At 41.5% G+C, this 14,625-nt stretch overlaps 1 protein-coding gene across 1 annotated transcript; it reads right to left on the bottom strand.

Moving 5' to 3' along the window:
• Positions 1–1,664: 1,664 nt before the first annotated feature.
• On the bottom strand, positions 1,665–10,034 carry LOC133157600 (copine-8-like). The gene is made up of 12 exons (XM_061284271.1): positions 9,860–10,034; positions 8,878–8,919; positions 8,504–8,579; positions 7,816–7,872; positions 7,696–7,757; positions 7,536–7,582; positions 6,621–6,802; positions 5,808–5,935; positions 5,300–5,402; positions 4,802–4,859; positions 3,920–3,993; positions 1,665–3,818 (listed from the first exon to the last, which is right to left on the bottom strand). Exons 3-12 carry the CDS (start codon positions 8,537–8,539, stop codon positions 3,606–3,608), a joined length of 960 nt encoding a protein of 319 aa, XP_061140255.1. The 5' UTR covers positions 8,540–8,579; positions 8,878–8,919; positions 9,860–10,034; the 3' UTR covers positions 1,665–3,605.
• Positions 10,035–14,625: the final 4,591 nt, after the last annotated feature.

Here is a 14,625-nt window from a genome sequence, read left to right on the forward strand (position 1 = left end):
GCGGCATCATGCGACCAAAAAAAAATCCAAAGCCCACCCTCAAACTCCCCCGTCGTCATGTGAACACGATTCATTCGCTCTTCCTGAGGGCACATGCCAAACAATAAATTGTCCAATAAAAATAGATCCTTAAGTCCTTCCAATATACACGCTTAACCCAAACATACTGGAATTGCCTCCTGGAAATCCATCTTGAAAAATGACTCATCCTTCCTGCATCCAAGTCACTCTTTAGACTCCTGTACATACTTTGAAATCTCTTTAGGCATTGACATTTCCAAACGATCACAACATTCCTAGGAAACCATAATGTAACAGCACTGGCAAGCTATTTTTAGAATAGACCCGTGGGCAACTCGTATGCTCCTTGGTGGCTACCTGATGCACGTGGACACCTTGTTGGTGATCCCTGAGCTAAACCTGCACAACAAGGAATCCAAATCAAATCATTGTTCAAAACCAACACAGCAAAATAATGCAATGTGGAATAGTATCGGGTTAAAAGGAAGGCCAGACCCGTTAGCCGAGTGCCAAACTGCTTCAAAATGGTTCGGAACTAACACAGCAGAAAAACAAGCCATTATCCCATCTCTGCTTAAGTCTTCTTGAATACTAAAAACCAAAAAAAGATCAGGACTGCCAGTACACTGAACTCTTAGTCGTGCTTGTTAGCATCGGCTAATCAGCTAATTAGCCTGCTGAGAAGCGCAACGGGTCATCATGACTGATTCATCCGCGAGTGTCGCATCGTTAGCTGACATCTTTGTGAAGTCTTGCTATTTCCCGATCCTTGCCTTAAAAAATGTCAAACGTCTTTTTTTGTTTTTTTTTTAAATGAGGTCGCTGATGGCAAAATTAATAGCTAGCGACATGAAAGCACTGTTCCTCTGAGAGCACAATCAAAAGTCGGCCTGGTTACACAAGGGTCATGCATGTTTCATACGTGCGCCGGATGCACATCGACGTTGGGGTTGTCGCCATGAATAAATGAAATGAAAGGCCCTTGTACCTCGTGGTACGCGCCATATGAACTGCACACTATATACTATACTCAAGATATACTGTATGTACTATACACCCACTGGACACAGCATTAGGAACACAATTCAATGAAATCCAATGCAAAAAAACCCCACAAAATGTTTGGGTTGGATTCCACATAGACACTAAATTTAAATAAATTAAATAATTAATAGATACCGTAATTTTCGGACTATAAGTCGCGGTTTTTTTTCATAGTTTGGGTGGGGGGGCGACTTATACTCAGGAGCGACTTATCTACACATATATGTTTTTTTTCCACTTTTTTGGGCATTTTATGGCTGGTGCGACTTATACTCCGGTGCGACTTATAGTCCAAAAATTACGGTACACCAATTTGGTGACAAAGGGTGATCTATGGATTTTTTATTTTTATTTATTGGTCTTTTATTTCTATCATGTATTACAAGTATTTGGATTGACTGAAATGGGATCCGAGGTGAGCACCTGGCAGTTCCATGTAGTTTATTTTGGTTACTTAATGTTGCAAGTTTTAAAAAGGCTGGAGCTAAAAAAAAAAAAAAATTAAATTGAATGTTCAATTTATTTATAATTCACCAATTTATATAATGAGCTACGGTTTCATTATTACTTTGTGAAAAAAAAAGAAGAAATAATTAAAAACAAATAAAAGCAACATTTACATAAAGAGTTTGAGAAACCAACCACAATAATTGAAATATTTAAAACAATAGCATTATCTAACTAAGTCAGAATTTATTTTTGCTTTGGATATTATTAAACAATGTACCTAATTTAGTGTCCAGTGCATTGACTTTACATATTTCCTGTTTGCTTATCTGCTTTCGCCAATTGATGCTACATTTGTCTCTCAGGAGTGAAGGGGGGGGAAAAAAAACCATTAACAAAAGAAAACATGAAAATAATCATCATATAGAGTACAAAAATTCTGTCAGACCACCCTTCCATTGCCTACAATACACTAAACAGTTACACTCAATAAAGTATTTATTTGAATAGCAATGCTACGGAGTGTCAGTGTTCACAATATACAGTTATAAAAAAATACAGGCCTGTCGTTCATCATTTAAATATGAATAACTCAACACAGAAACACGGATAAGGCCTGTTAGTCATAATTTAAATATGATTACAGGCCTCGGTACAAAATATGATACATATAGAAGCAGCATCACATATAAGATAAATATCATGAGCCCATACACCAAAGAAGGCAGATATTTGTACAGTGTATAAATATATACTGTATTCATATGTATAAGAAAACATTTTACAAGCGTGTGTTGGATGTGTATTTCGAGGCCTGACTTTAGAAAATGTTGTAAACCTTCAGGACAGGGCTAAGAATTGTTTTCATTCGGTGAAAAGGAAATGAGCGGTTGCTTGTTTTTGCTTGACTTCAAACCAAAGAAAAATAATTCAATAAATAAATTAAAAAAGAAATACAAAATGAGGGTCGTGGCTCAAAGTGTCAGTGCAGTTTGGGGAGGGACTCTCTCCTGAATTTTAATGGGGTGCAGCACAAATAATCCCCCCCGCCCCCACCCCTTTTAAACTTGGAAGTGGCCCTGAAACGTTGGCAGCCGAAAGTCAGAAAGACAATTGAATAAATCAGTGAAATAATTCATTAATTACGATTCCTAATAAAACATTGGCAAGGAAATGTATCACGACTTTGTGACATATTGGTCATGGCAAAATCCAACTCAGAATAACTAAGAATAGAGATGTCATCGAGAGCAATCGTTGGGCATCATCGATCACGACAGGTATCGTCACTCTGGGTATTGGCAAATATCTTGGATCTCGACAATCGATACGATGGGGAATGTGAGTTACTCACAGATTGAATAGCTGGAATCTTTTTAGCACCACCTGATACTTCACTCCTATAAATTTGTCAAGTAAGGGAGAATATTTAAATGCCATCTACTCCTGGCTTCATTCCCTCATTATTTTTGATGTTGTGTTCTTTTTAAAAAAAAAAAAAATAAATAAAAATTGCAATAATTCAAAGAGTTGAATAACAACAAAATAAAAATAGACAAGCTAGCATGCTTTGGCAACACACTCAGAGGTAGAAAAATGAACAAATTAATTAATAACAGACTGTAGTCCTGTTTTGAAGTGAAGATGATGGAGTACTGCCTAGCTACGGTTCCAAAAAGCCGTGTGGAAGAACGCCGCCGAAAGGTAAGGCTGGTTCAAGTCGGGTGGGGCGGGACAAAGCCCTGAGTGCAGGACGACAGCGCATGCTTCTCTTTAACTAGCACATGCTCCATTTAATAACATCGTAAATATGAAAAAAGTCACACGCTCCCATTCGGCCTCCTCACCTCCATTGGTAGTTTCATCCTTATCCAGGCCTCAACTTGTAAACATGTATTTACGGAGAGACACAGAAGTGACGTCTGTTACCGTCATGCGGATCAGGCCACACCCCCTGACGCAGCTAGCGTTCCCACCGTCACTTTTCACAGCGTCACGGCGTTCCGACAACAACGATCGGTAACCACCTCAAAAGCTTCCAGTGAAGATTTGGAAGAAGAAGAAGAAGGAGGAGAAGACGAGGCCCCCGAAGCTTAGATCCGGCTTACCCGTCTGGCGAGGAGAGGGTGAAGAGCCGGTGGGGGGCACGGCGTGTAAGGGGGCGGCAGCGGGCCGGGTTTGATCCCCCGCGTCCTCATGTAAGACAGGAACTGGTCGGGGATTTCCGCCAGCACTTCCTTGGCCAAGCGGGCCATGCTGAGGATGTGATTGCCTCTGCGGTCGATGTAATCCCGGAACGGAACAAACTTAAAATCACAAGGGGGGGGTGGAAAAAAATGAATAAACTGATAGTGTGTTAACATTTAATCAAGCGCCCTTCGAAATACTATTTGGAAATGTGTCATACCTGAACAATGTCCCGCTCCGCTAAGCGTCCTTGGGAGGAGATCCTCTCTTCGTCCCCATCGAGTTCGATCATTTCTGGGAGGGAGGGGGGAGGGTTGGGGATTACATCACACACAAATATCCTTATAGCCTCTTCCCCAAGCTGCTTTACCACTTTATAAACTCGGGTACCGTAAATTTCGGACTATAAGTCGCGTTTTTTTTCATAGTTTGGGTGGGGGGGGCGACTTATACTCAGGAGCGGCTTATATACATATATATGTTTTTTTTTCACTTTTTGGGCATTTTATGGCTGGCGCGATTTATACTCCGGTGCGACTTATAGTCCGAAAATTACGGTAGTTGTCTTCCTCACTCATGTGAATCATTAGCATGTCCACAATTTATTCATTCTCCTTAAAAAATACAATCCAATTAAAGGGCAATATCTTGCCTAATGTGCTTTAGAACTTGGACTAATGGTTAGCGTGTTAACATTTTATCCGTTGTCATTAGGGACCCGCTGAAAGGGAAATATTTATTTTTATTTCCTAAAAAATGTTTACACTTGATCCAATTGCATCAAAAAAATAGTACGCGACAGGTCATTTAATGTCTAATGGCATTCACTCTTTGCATTCAATTCCATATCATTACTTCTGGCCAATTCTAAATATAAATAAAAAGTGTGTTTTGCCGCGACGTTACGTGGGAAATAAGCACTCGTCTTCTGCCGCGACAAGGGGGAATTTTCCCCTCCGTGGCGGCGTGCCGGGGAAGAGCAACAATTATCGAGAGGAGGGCATGGAGCGAAGCCTTGTGCCATGTGGGAGTGGAGATAGCGAGTGCGGAATGGAGGATTAACGTCAAACACACACACACGTGCAATATGCACGCCGCTTACCGTCAAATTCTGCTGGTCCGACCCCGACAATTATAATTGACATGGGCAGAGAGGCAGCCTACGAGGGTGAGAGGAGAAAGAAGGGATCAGAGACAAGAAGGGGGATTTGGCACTGTTTGCTATCTTTGGGGCTGCAGGCTGTCAGTGAAAAAGTGCCGCTAATTACTGGCTGAGCCCATGAGAAAAAAGGAGGAGGGGGAGGGAGAGGGGGGGGGGGCAAAATCAATCCGCCTTTTTCTCGTCTGCTCACTTTTCTCATTTTAATGTTGGTTGTTAAACAGAGATCGGAAACTTCCGGCGAGGTAGCACTCGGTCATAAAAGTCAATCTCTGCCCCCCACCCATAATAAAAAAAAAATAAATTAATTCACAAAAGTATTCAAGAGTGATATTAAAATGAATTTAGCTTCACGCAAGGTAGCATTTCCATCCCAACCGCACACACATACAAATTTGACGTAATCCATCTTTACGCAGATACCAAAAGAAAAGTGCTTACGTTGACAATGGACTCTTTGGTCTGAGCCATGTCTGTGATGACGCCGTCTGAGATGATGAGCAGGATGAAGTACTGGGAGCCGTCCGTCACCGCCGACGCGTACCTGCAATAACGGGAATGTTGGGGGGAAAAAAGGAAAATTCAGTTAGCATCATGAGATTTGGTAGGTATGGCTATCAGGAGTCGACCCACAAAATAAGTCTCAAAATGACCATGTTGGGTTGAAGTGGTTCAGTTCACGCAGACGTGAGGTCGAAATTCAGCCTCTGAATCCAGCTTTACTTTGCAACATAAAATTTGGTCAGCATGCGAGTTGACCCACCAAAATATTTTTTGCTTTCAAGCGGCCATATTAGCGTTACCATGTACAGCTCACTCGTCTTACTACCAAACTTGAAATGTAAAAAAAACTGAAATGCAAACATTTGAGCTTTCCTCATGACGTGTGGGTGGAGCGTGTCGGTGAACTTTGATAATCGGCCGTACAACATGCGACGCTTATTAGTACCTGGCCACGTGGTTGATGACCGGGGAGAAGTGGGTGGGCCCGTAGAGACGCACTGACTTGAGACTCTGGTAATAAGCCTCCATTACGCCCTCGATGCCGCTACAGTACGGATTTTGCGGGTTGCCGTTCTGCACACACAAAATTGATGACGATGAAAGCAGCAAAAGGAGCCACGCTGCAGAATTTAAGAGCTCCATACATGGGAGAATTTCCATGCTCTGTTGTAATGATGTCACCGTGTTAGCCCTTATGCGCCTGTTAGCGCTAATGACGCTGGAGAAATATCTGGAGGCAAGAGCTGAAGAGCAGATGCAGTCTAGATATCTGGCGCCGCGTAACAGATTTAGGTCTAGACTGATGATTGACAAACAAACGACATCATCATTTGACTGCTTATATTTTAAATTTGTGCTTTTATATCATGATTAGCTGCATTTTACACTCACTTCTTTGCTAAATGAATCAGTCACATCTTTATAAATGCTAAAAATCGTGATGAGGTCGATTCGGGTTTAATTCAGTAGCCAAAAGCAGTTTGACAAGAAATTTGGTTGACAAGTCGATCATGAGTGGACCCACAAAAAAGTCTCAAGAAGCTTTGCAGGAAAACACGGGAAGATTTTTAAGAAGCCATTTTAGGTTTAGAAATGCACCCCAGAAAATTCAGCCACTCAATCCAACTTCAATCATTTGTCTGTCATGAGTAGACCACCAAAAAAGACCATTTGGGCCATTTTGGTTTGAAGTGTCACCTTTGGGTTCAGTAATACAAATTTGTAAAGCATAACTATCATGAGCAATGCCTGCTCTCACCAGGGCAAACTCGTGCGAGACGCGTCCGTCGGGGGGCAGCTTGGCTCCGAAGCCGAGCGCCGGGAACATCTTGTCGCTGTCGTAGTCCTGAATGATTTCGCCTACCGCCCGAAGCGCCATGGCGTAGTCGTTCAGCTGGTACGGGCTCATGTAGTGCAACGAGGTGGGTTGCGACGGGTTGCCTGCGTCAGAATTACATATCACATACATTCAAAGCAGAATTTAAATGACTGTGGCAAAAGAGGTGCCCGCAATCAAATATTTAGTTCCCATTCATTTCTCATGGAGAGAAAAAAAAAAAAGACTTTCACAATAATATATTATTATGCCCTATGGTGATATCAAAGAAAAATTGCTGCATTTTTTAACATTTGAAGAAACGGCAGTATTGCATAAATAATCACCCCCCCGCTTCACGCTCGAGCGCCTCGGAGTAGTTTTGTAATAAAAACTCACCGTGGCCTCCAGCCAAACTGCCAGGAATAAAACAATTATGCAGCTAATATCAGCATTTCCACTTACAATCACTTCAACCAGTGACGAGATGGCGGGGAGACGAACCAGCGCGCGGCCCCCCAAAGTTAATTACTTTTAATAACTCTGCCGCTCTTACGCGTGTTTGCCTCCAGGCACCTCATAAAGCCTTACGAGAGAAACATTATCGGGGCTTCGGAGTGGAAAGTTTGGGAGTACGGGCGCCTTTTGGCTTTTTTACTCTTTTGTGTGTTTTTGCTATGCCAGTGTTAAATATTGGATATTAAAAAAACCCAATATTAAATCCTATAGGCACGAGTGACATTCCATCAAAATGTCGCTCTACTTTTGACTTTCAAACAAAAGGCGGCGACATCAATCTCAGATAAGGGAAGCCCAGCGTGTTGCCTTCCAACACTGGAAGCGATAACACGCACTCACCGTTCGATGCGGTGAAATCGATCGCCACCGTAAAATTAATCTGCGTCCTGCAAAAGACAAAAAAAAAAAAAAGAAGTCAGCGCTATCAATCTGGGAACGACGGGCAAGCGCACCTAATAGGCATGTTCCAGCTCGCCTGTCCGTCTTTATTTTGGCTTACCCGCCTCGGATGTAGTCCAGGAAGGACAGCTCGGTGTCCACCAGGCACGACAACAAGGTGACCTGCAACGTTCGATGCTTGCCGTAAATCCATCTTAATCACATCCGCGCTAGAACTCACCGTTCCTGAGTTTTGATACTTTTTCTTCTTCTTTCCTTTCTTCTTTGGATTTAGCACCTGCGTAGGAAAACAGCAGAGCGGCTTACATTGATTATCTCCCGTTGCCATGGTGACGCTCAATAACTCCAAACCGTCAACGCGCTGGAGAAACCAACTTTGTTTTAATCCGTCGGGCGTCCCCGTCACGCCGACTGCTGACTTCAACGTCAAACATCGATGGAATGCTTTCACCATGTTTTCGTGTACTGCAAAACGTGCGGCGCCTAACAAGGCACGTTGCGTAGGCCGAATGGAGATGACGTGCTTGATGGCATGTAAAAAGAGGCGCGGCGCTTTCTTCTTTATCTTCTTCTCGTCAGCATTTTGTCTCGCGCTCGACCTTCGCTGACGGTTTGATCAGAGAGGCGAGGTCAATGAACTCCAAGTAATGATGCTAGCCACACGTACGCCGCGCTCATACTTATAGTTGCGCTATAGGTATTTGCCGGTCAAGTGTGTTTGTGTGGGCATGTCTTTCTATCTTTGTGTGTTTGTGTTTATCTACCTTTGTGTGCATATGATGCATAGAATGTGTCTTTTCATGTGGGCGTGCACATGCATGTGTGTGTAAGTGTCCTTGTCTTTCTCTCTTGTTAGCGTATGTCCTTGTCTTGATGTATTTGCGTGCGTGTGTGTGTAAGACTTTTACCTCATAGATGTGAAACTGTGACTGGCTTCTTGACATTTCTCTGTAACTGGTGGTGAAGTCGCCGATAAAGTCGTGCCTATGCGCGAGGAAGGACACGGACAGGGACACACGTCAACATTATCGTGTTAAAAGCGTGACGTGCAGCACATGGCGTCCCCGCTAACGAGCCAATTGGCGGTTCGCTTAATTGAGAGACATGGTCGTTAATTGCTGCATTTGCAAATCTGTCATTGGGAAATTGCGTGAAAACGAATACAACTTTAGCTACATTAGCGGCTAATCGGGCTAATAATGCTAGCAGGCTTTTGGGTTCACGTCGATAACCACTTTGGTTCTTTTTGCACACAATGTGACGGTAAAGAAACGAAACTCACCCGCCGTCTCTGTCCCAGTCGTATACTTCCACCTTGATGCTCCTAGATGGAAAGACAAAATCGGTAAATGTCAAACAATGAAAGCTTGCACAAAGTTCACACAATGTACAATAAGACTTCGACAATGTTTTGCCACCCTATCTGTGCACAATAGAAAAGAACAAAATGAAATAAATAAATAAAAAAACAAGTCCATGACATTTATCAGTGCTTTGAAAGTCTAAAAAACACAATTTTTTAAAATATTCTCCTCATTTGTTGTCGCTTTTCTCATTAATTGTAATAAGTGACTTTCCTGACAGGTAATACAAGAAGTGCCATCATCCTATGCTCTGATATTTAACCTTAAAATCACACATGAATAAAAAATGCGCTGCCGCAGGTTTAAGGTCAAGTCATTACAAATGCAAATCCTTTTTTCTTTTCCTTTTTTTTCAAACATGTGCAGGAGGGGGGTCCTGGTAATCCAGCGCAAAGTGCAATGTGAATGTGACACTATTCCAACCTGCTGTGCTTCCTCTTTTTAAATCTCAAAGGCTATACGCTTTAATCGCTATCAAGCGCCCAATGTATGTAAATTAAATATGTGATGGATTTCAACAGCTCTGTGGCCCCCGAAAAATATTCATCAGAGTAAAGAAGCTAAAGTAACTCTGCCTTCTTTGTGACTCATTAACCTCCAAGTAGTGACCATTAATAAAAATTAGAGCGCAAGCTTTAGCAGTTCCACACGAAACATTATTCAAGGTTTATTCATGCTAAAATGTGGCACAAGGGACTGTCTGAAATGATATTCTTTATTAATTCTATTGAAATATGTGCAAAAAATGTCAAAAGGGAATTTTACATTCCAACAGCTCATTTATTTTTATTACCTCATAATACAGTGTGTGGTTTCTTTTTTGCATAATTTATAACTATCATATTAAAACCACGTTTCTACATTATTCACGTTTTTTGATTGATCATATCAATGATGTACCTGTCGTAGTCGCCGTTGCAGAGCGCCCTGACGGGAATCTTGAAGGCCTGCCACACGGGATCCAGAGTGTTCTTCACCACTTCAGTCTTGTGGCAAATGGTGAACCTGCCAGAGACGCACACGCACGTGTCGGCGTGTACACAAACACGCGTTAAGGTCTACGTGTGTTGTCAGAGCCCTTTCGCGTAGCATTTAGGCTGCCTCAGTGGACATCAAAACCGGAAGAAAAGCAGAATTTGTTAAGTGGGCAGGCCTGCTTTCCCTGCAGGGCCAACTGCACTTCCCTTTTTAAGTTTCGGGGAGGTTTACAATGGCCGCAGCTTGACCCGAGAACCAAACAGGTCTTTTGCCATTATTCCCTCCTGGCAAATTTCTGGTGAATTTATGCTTATATCATTTTATAGACATTTAGATTGCATACCAGATTCACTATTTAATAGTCCTTTTCGTTACCCTTTTTTAAAAAAAAATCTTATTTCATATCTTTATAATTTTCTTTTTAATTTTTTTTATAATATAAATAAATAATCAATAAACTACATGAAACTAATTAGAATGATTATTTTCATATAGTTTATTGATTATTTATTTATATTATAATTTTTATTAGTATTGTGATATTTTTTTATGATTATTTTTAAAAAAAATCTTATTTCATATCTTTATAATTTTCTTTTTAATTTTTTTATAATATAAATAAATAATCAATAAACTACATGAAACTAATTAGAATAATTATTTTCATATAGTTTATTGATTATTTATATTATAATTTTTATTAGTATTGTGATATTTTTTTATGATGATTATTATTAACTTTTTCCCCTGCCTTCTGAATGCACATAGCAGAGTAGTATAATACATCCAGTATAGAAGATTATATAAGAACAACACATTCAATGCTTATAGAGTGTACACCGAGGTTTTCTGGAGCGTGAACAATCAGTCTATATGTGTGTGTTTGTGTTAGTTAGATGAACAACGGCGGAGGCGAGCAGCAGCTTGTCAACTCACGATCCGTCTTCATTACTGCGGTAGAAGACGAGGAAAGGGTCCGACTTGCCAAAGAAATCCTTCTTGTCCAATTTGTTGCCACAGAACTGCAGCATGACCGACTCCTGCCGGCATCACACGCACAAACAAACACAAACGCACACTGTGATGGCTGCCATGGTGACAGAGTATGATGGGATGCTGCGAGCAGACTTTCCATTTGAGTTAGTTCCATTGTTAACTAGTCCCTCGGCGTCATTCATCCTTCCTATGGCGGCTCGGCCGAGAGTTGCGGAACATTTGACACGGCCACTTAACATGCCTATCTCATGATATTTTAAACTCCTAAATATTATGTCCGTAAGTATAATTGTTATTTAATGATAATAACAAAACTGCACTCAAGAGGTCAAAATTCATATCGAGTCTTGTTACCATGGCAACTAGCAACCAACTGGAATTACTGCCGCGGACCTCGATACATCATTGCCGAAGGAATCTATAACATAACAAAGCGTCTAAAGCGAAGCTGAATAATGCAAATACAGAAAGAAATATGCTGACATCATCGTTTCTTCTCCTTGTGGCACTAACAGCAGCGAGGGGCTATTTTTAGCAAGTCCGCTTTTGGACACTCGACTTCTAATTTTAGCAGCGTTGGGAGCGTCTACGGACAAACAAACGCTATCTCTGTGCTGCGTTTAGGACATGAAGGACGTTTGTGTGTCGGAGCTACAAACACTCTCTCCGCGGTGCGTTTAGGACACGTAGGACATTTGCGCGGCTTACCCGGCAGTTGCTCAGCTCCTCGGCTCTCACGATCAACGTTCCGCATTTCTTACCAGGAATACCGCTGCAACACAACGTAGTAGCTTAGGGCACTTAAGTCCTCCATTTTTCTTTTTACGTTCATGCAACGTAGCAAAAAAAGTGGAAAAATAGGAAATTCACGCAGTAATGTTTGAAATATTTACAGTGGCTGTTGTTATTGTGTACTACCAGATGTTCGCTGGCTGGCTAGTTGGCGATAGCATGCAAGGTGCTAATAGCTGGCTAATTGACTTGCCATCATTACGTTTATAACAGTACAGGTCTAATTGTGTTGTTTTTGTGGGTTCTCGAAATAATCATTTTAATGGGAGGAATTGATCGAAAGAATGTGTCGGTTCAGTCACAAGCCTGGTCAGGAAACAAATGAAAGTCGTTTCCACTACCGTACAGTACATTTTGTTGTTGTCCAACTCACATCAATGCTTTCTCGAGCCGGCTTCCCAGCGAGCCCACAATCTCGCCCAGCGTGCAAAAGGCCTGCCCTAGGAAGTCCTGAAAAAGAGGGGAAAAAAAGTGAGTTCAGTCTAAGACTGTCGTGTTCTTTGTTTTTGTTTTTTTTAACATTGTTTGGCAACTTCTGAATTCTGTGCATTGGAATTTAGCTGGGTGCTCAAATGCATTTTTATTTCAGAGTGCTTAAATTTCCCAGTTGTCTGAACCCAGCACGTGTAGTGTCCTTGTTCATGTCTCGGAGGCCTCCGCAAGAGATTGACTTTAGGAGCAGGAACAACAACAAGAAGTCTGTGCAATGATATATGCACACACACACACACACACACACACACACACACACACACACACACACACACACACACACACACACATACACACACACACATACACACACACACATACACTCATGTTCACGTCCCGCAGGCACAAATTTGCTCCAAAGATGCCGGCCGGCAGAGAGCCAAAACACAGCAAGGTCCTCCTCCTCTTGACAACTAAGAAACATGAGGAAAAAAGCTGCGACCTTTCCAAGGGGAACTCGCTGGAAATCATATTCAACTGGCTGAAAATAAAAACAAGGTATCCATTATGTACCGTGTGTACTTTATCATCGTTGGCTCAAAAAAAACAAAAAAAAACAACTTGAAATTGAATGATTAAAAAAATATTTTTCCCCTCATTATTATTATTGTCAATTTAATTTGATAAATAATGTGCTTTAAACAAATATTAATAGTTCAAATAAAAAGCACAAATATCTAAATATAATTTTTAAAAAAAAGTGAACCTACCTCTTTTCATCAAACAGCACCGACAAATAATCATGCGCATTTTAGCATTCATTAGCATAAATAAACAAGATTGAAGCATTTGAAATGTCAGGACAAAAGCGACCATAAAAGCTTAATTCCACATAAGTGCGTGCTTTGTCAGCACACCCTGCGGTCGTATCTGCGCAAGGCACATATACAAAAAATACGATCTGGAACAACTGAGCTATTGTGACCGTGATGAAAAACATGATTTTTATTTTATTTTTTTAAATGATGATAGTGTTATTTATAGCAAGTGGATAAGGGCCCGGTTGTTGACAATGTGGCCGATCTGCAATCCCACACATCCACACTGCTGACAGGATGCATCCAAGCATCCTCGGCCTTCATGCTGCGCTCAGATGGAGCCGGCGGGGGGTTATTGGAGTAAAATATAGGGAAGGGACTGAGGGGTCAGCCACCAACATGATAAAGGTGAAGGAAAGGGGCATTCTATGTGGATAGGAATGAATAACTACTAAACATTTGGAATTCCAATTTTTTGCATTCGGCTGATAAAAACGAACGGAGACACTCACATGCTTGGAGAGATTGTCACTCTTGCAATCCAAGTCGTACCTGGGCAAAGAAGAGTGTGACGTTAAAGTTTACACACCGTTCGAATCACGTTTTGCTGGCAGGCTCCGCCCACACACAAATACTAAAACTCAAATGTTTCTCGATTGAATCATAATCCAATTTCGGTAGCGAATGGACAAAATGTCAACTGGAACTGGATCAAATGAGCCTCAAACAGCCTTCGGTTTGTTTGTTTTCTACTCCTGATAGACACTCCCACCAAATTTCACGTTGCGAAAAGAAAATTAATTTGTGGTTAGCTTCTTTTGATCATTTTTGTGAGTGCAACACAATGAAAACAAACATACCTTGACAGGGGTAATAATGTGGAGATGCAGGTGTGTGTGTGTGTACGTGTGTGTGTGTGCTGGCGGCACAAGGCACAGGTGCGCTTCATGCATTGCGTTTGCCTCTGTCACTTTGGACCCCTCATGAATCATTCATGTGATCCCATTTCATAATGAGACACACTGACAAGTGTGTGTGTGCCAGTGTGTGTGTCCACGTGTGAGACAGCAAGAGAAAGTGATGGGAAGGGAGGCATTAAAAACAACATGATGGATGGATGTTGATTCGACCGCACATACACAAGCGCATACACACACACAAACACACACATACACACACACACAGATATCCCGCGGCGTCTCGTGAGCACAAATTTGTGGATGACATCACTCGGCACTGCGCCGGATAGGATTCCACTTACTTTGCTGTCTTTTTTTTTTTTTTTATTGGGCTTACACCGAGGCCTTTTGTTTTATATTCTTGATATAAAACACAATAATCGATTGACTGGTAATTGAATTTTGTATTTTTTAAAAAAAAAATGCATTTGTTTTGAATTTTGTACTCCTCGGGCATATTTTTGGTTCATTTAGTTTCCATGTGATCCAACTAACGCCAATGACGACTTGAGCTTGAAGTGTCCCATCTCCCTTTCCTCATGACGGACACCTTAGCATCGCCATCACCATCCCCACAAATGCCTTCGAGTCAAATTGACTTATTTTTCCTCTCCGAGTGCAACCGAGCAGAATGAGAACGCTGCTCGGGAAAAAAAATAAAATAAAAAAAGTGACAAGAAAATGTGTCTTT

The sequence above is a fragment of the Syngnathus typhle genome, linkage group LG7 (assembly GCF_033458585.1).
Source record: "Syngnathus typhle isolate RoL2023-S1 ecotype Sweden linkage group LG7, RoL_Styp_1.0, whole genome shotgun sequence".
In the NCBI taxonomy this organism is placed as follows: Eukaryota; Metazoa; Chordata; class Actinopteri; order Syngnathiformes; family Syngnathidae; genus Syngnathus; species Syngnathus typhle.

What these genes read in the sequence shown, in the direction of transcription:
- LOC133157600 (XM_061284271.1), bottom strand. Translation starts at nt 8,539, where the DNA reads ATGTCAAGAAGCCAGTCACAGTTTCACATCTATGAG. An exon ending in AGTATCAAAACTCAGGAACG is followed by an intron (nt 7,758 to 7,815) that starts GTGAGTTCTAGC and finishes CGAACGTTGCAG; the next exon opens with GTCACCTTGTTGTCGTGCCT. An exon ending in CTGGACTACATCCGAGGCGG is followed by an intron (nt 7,583 to 7,695) that starts GTAAGCCAAAAT and finishes TGTCTTTTGCAG; the next exon opens with GACGCAGATTAATTTTACGG.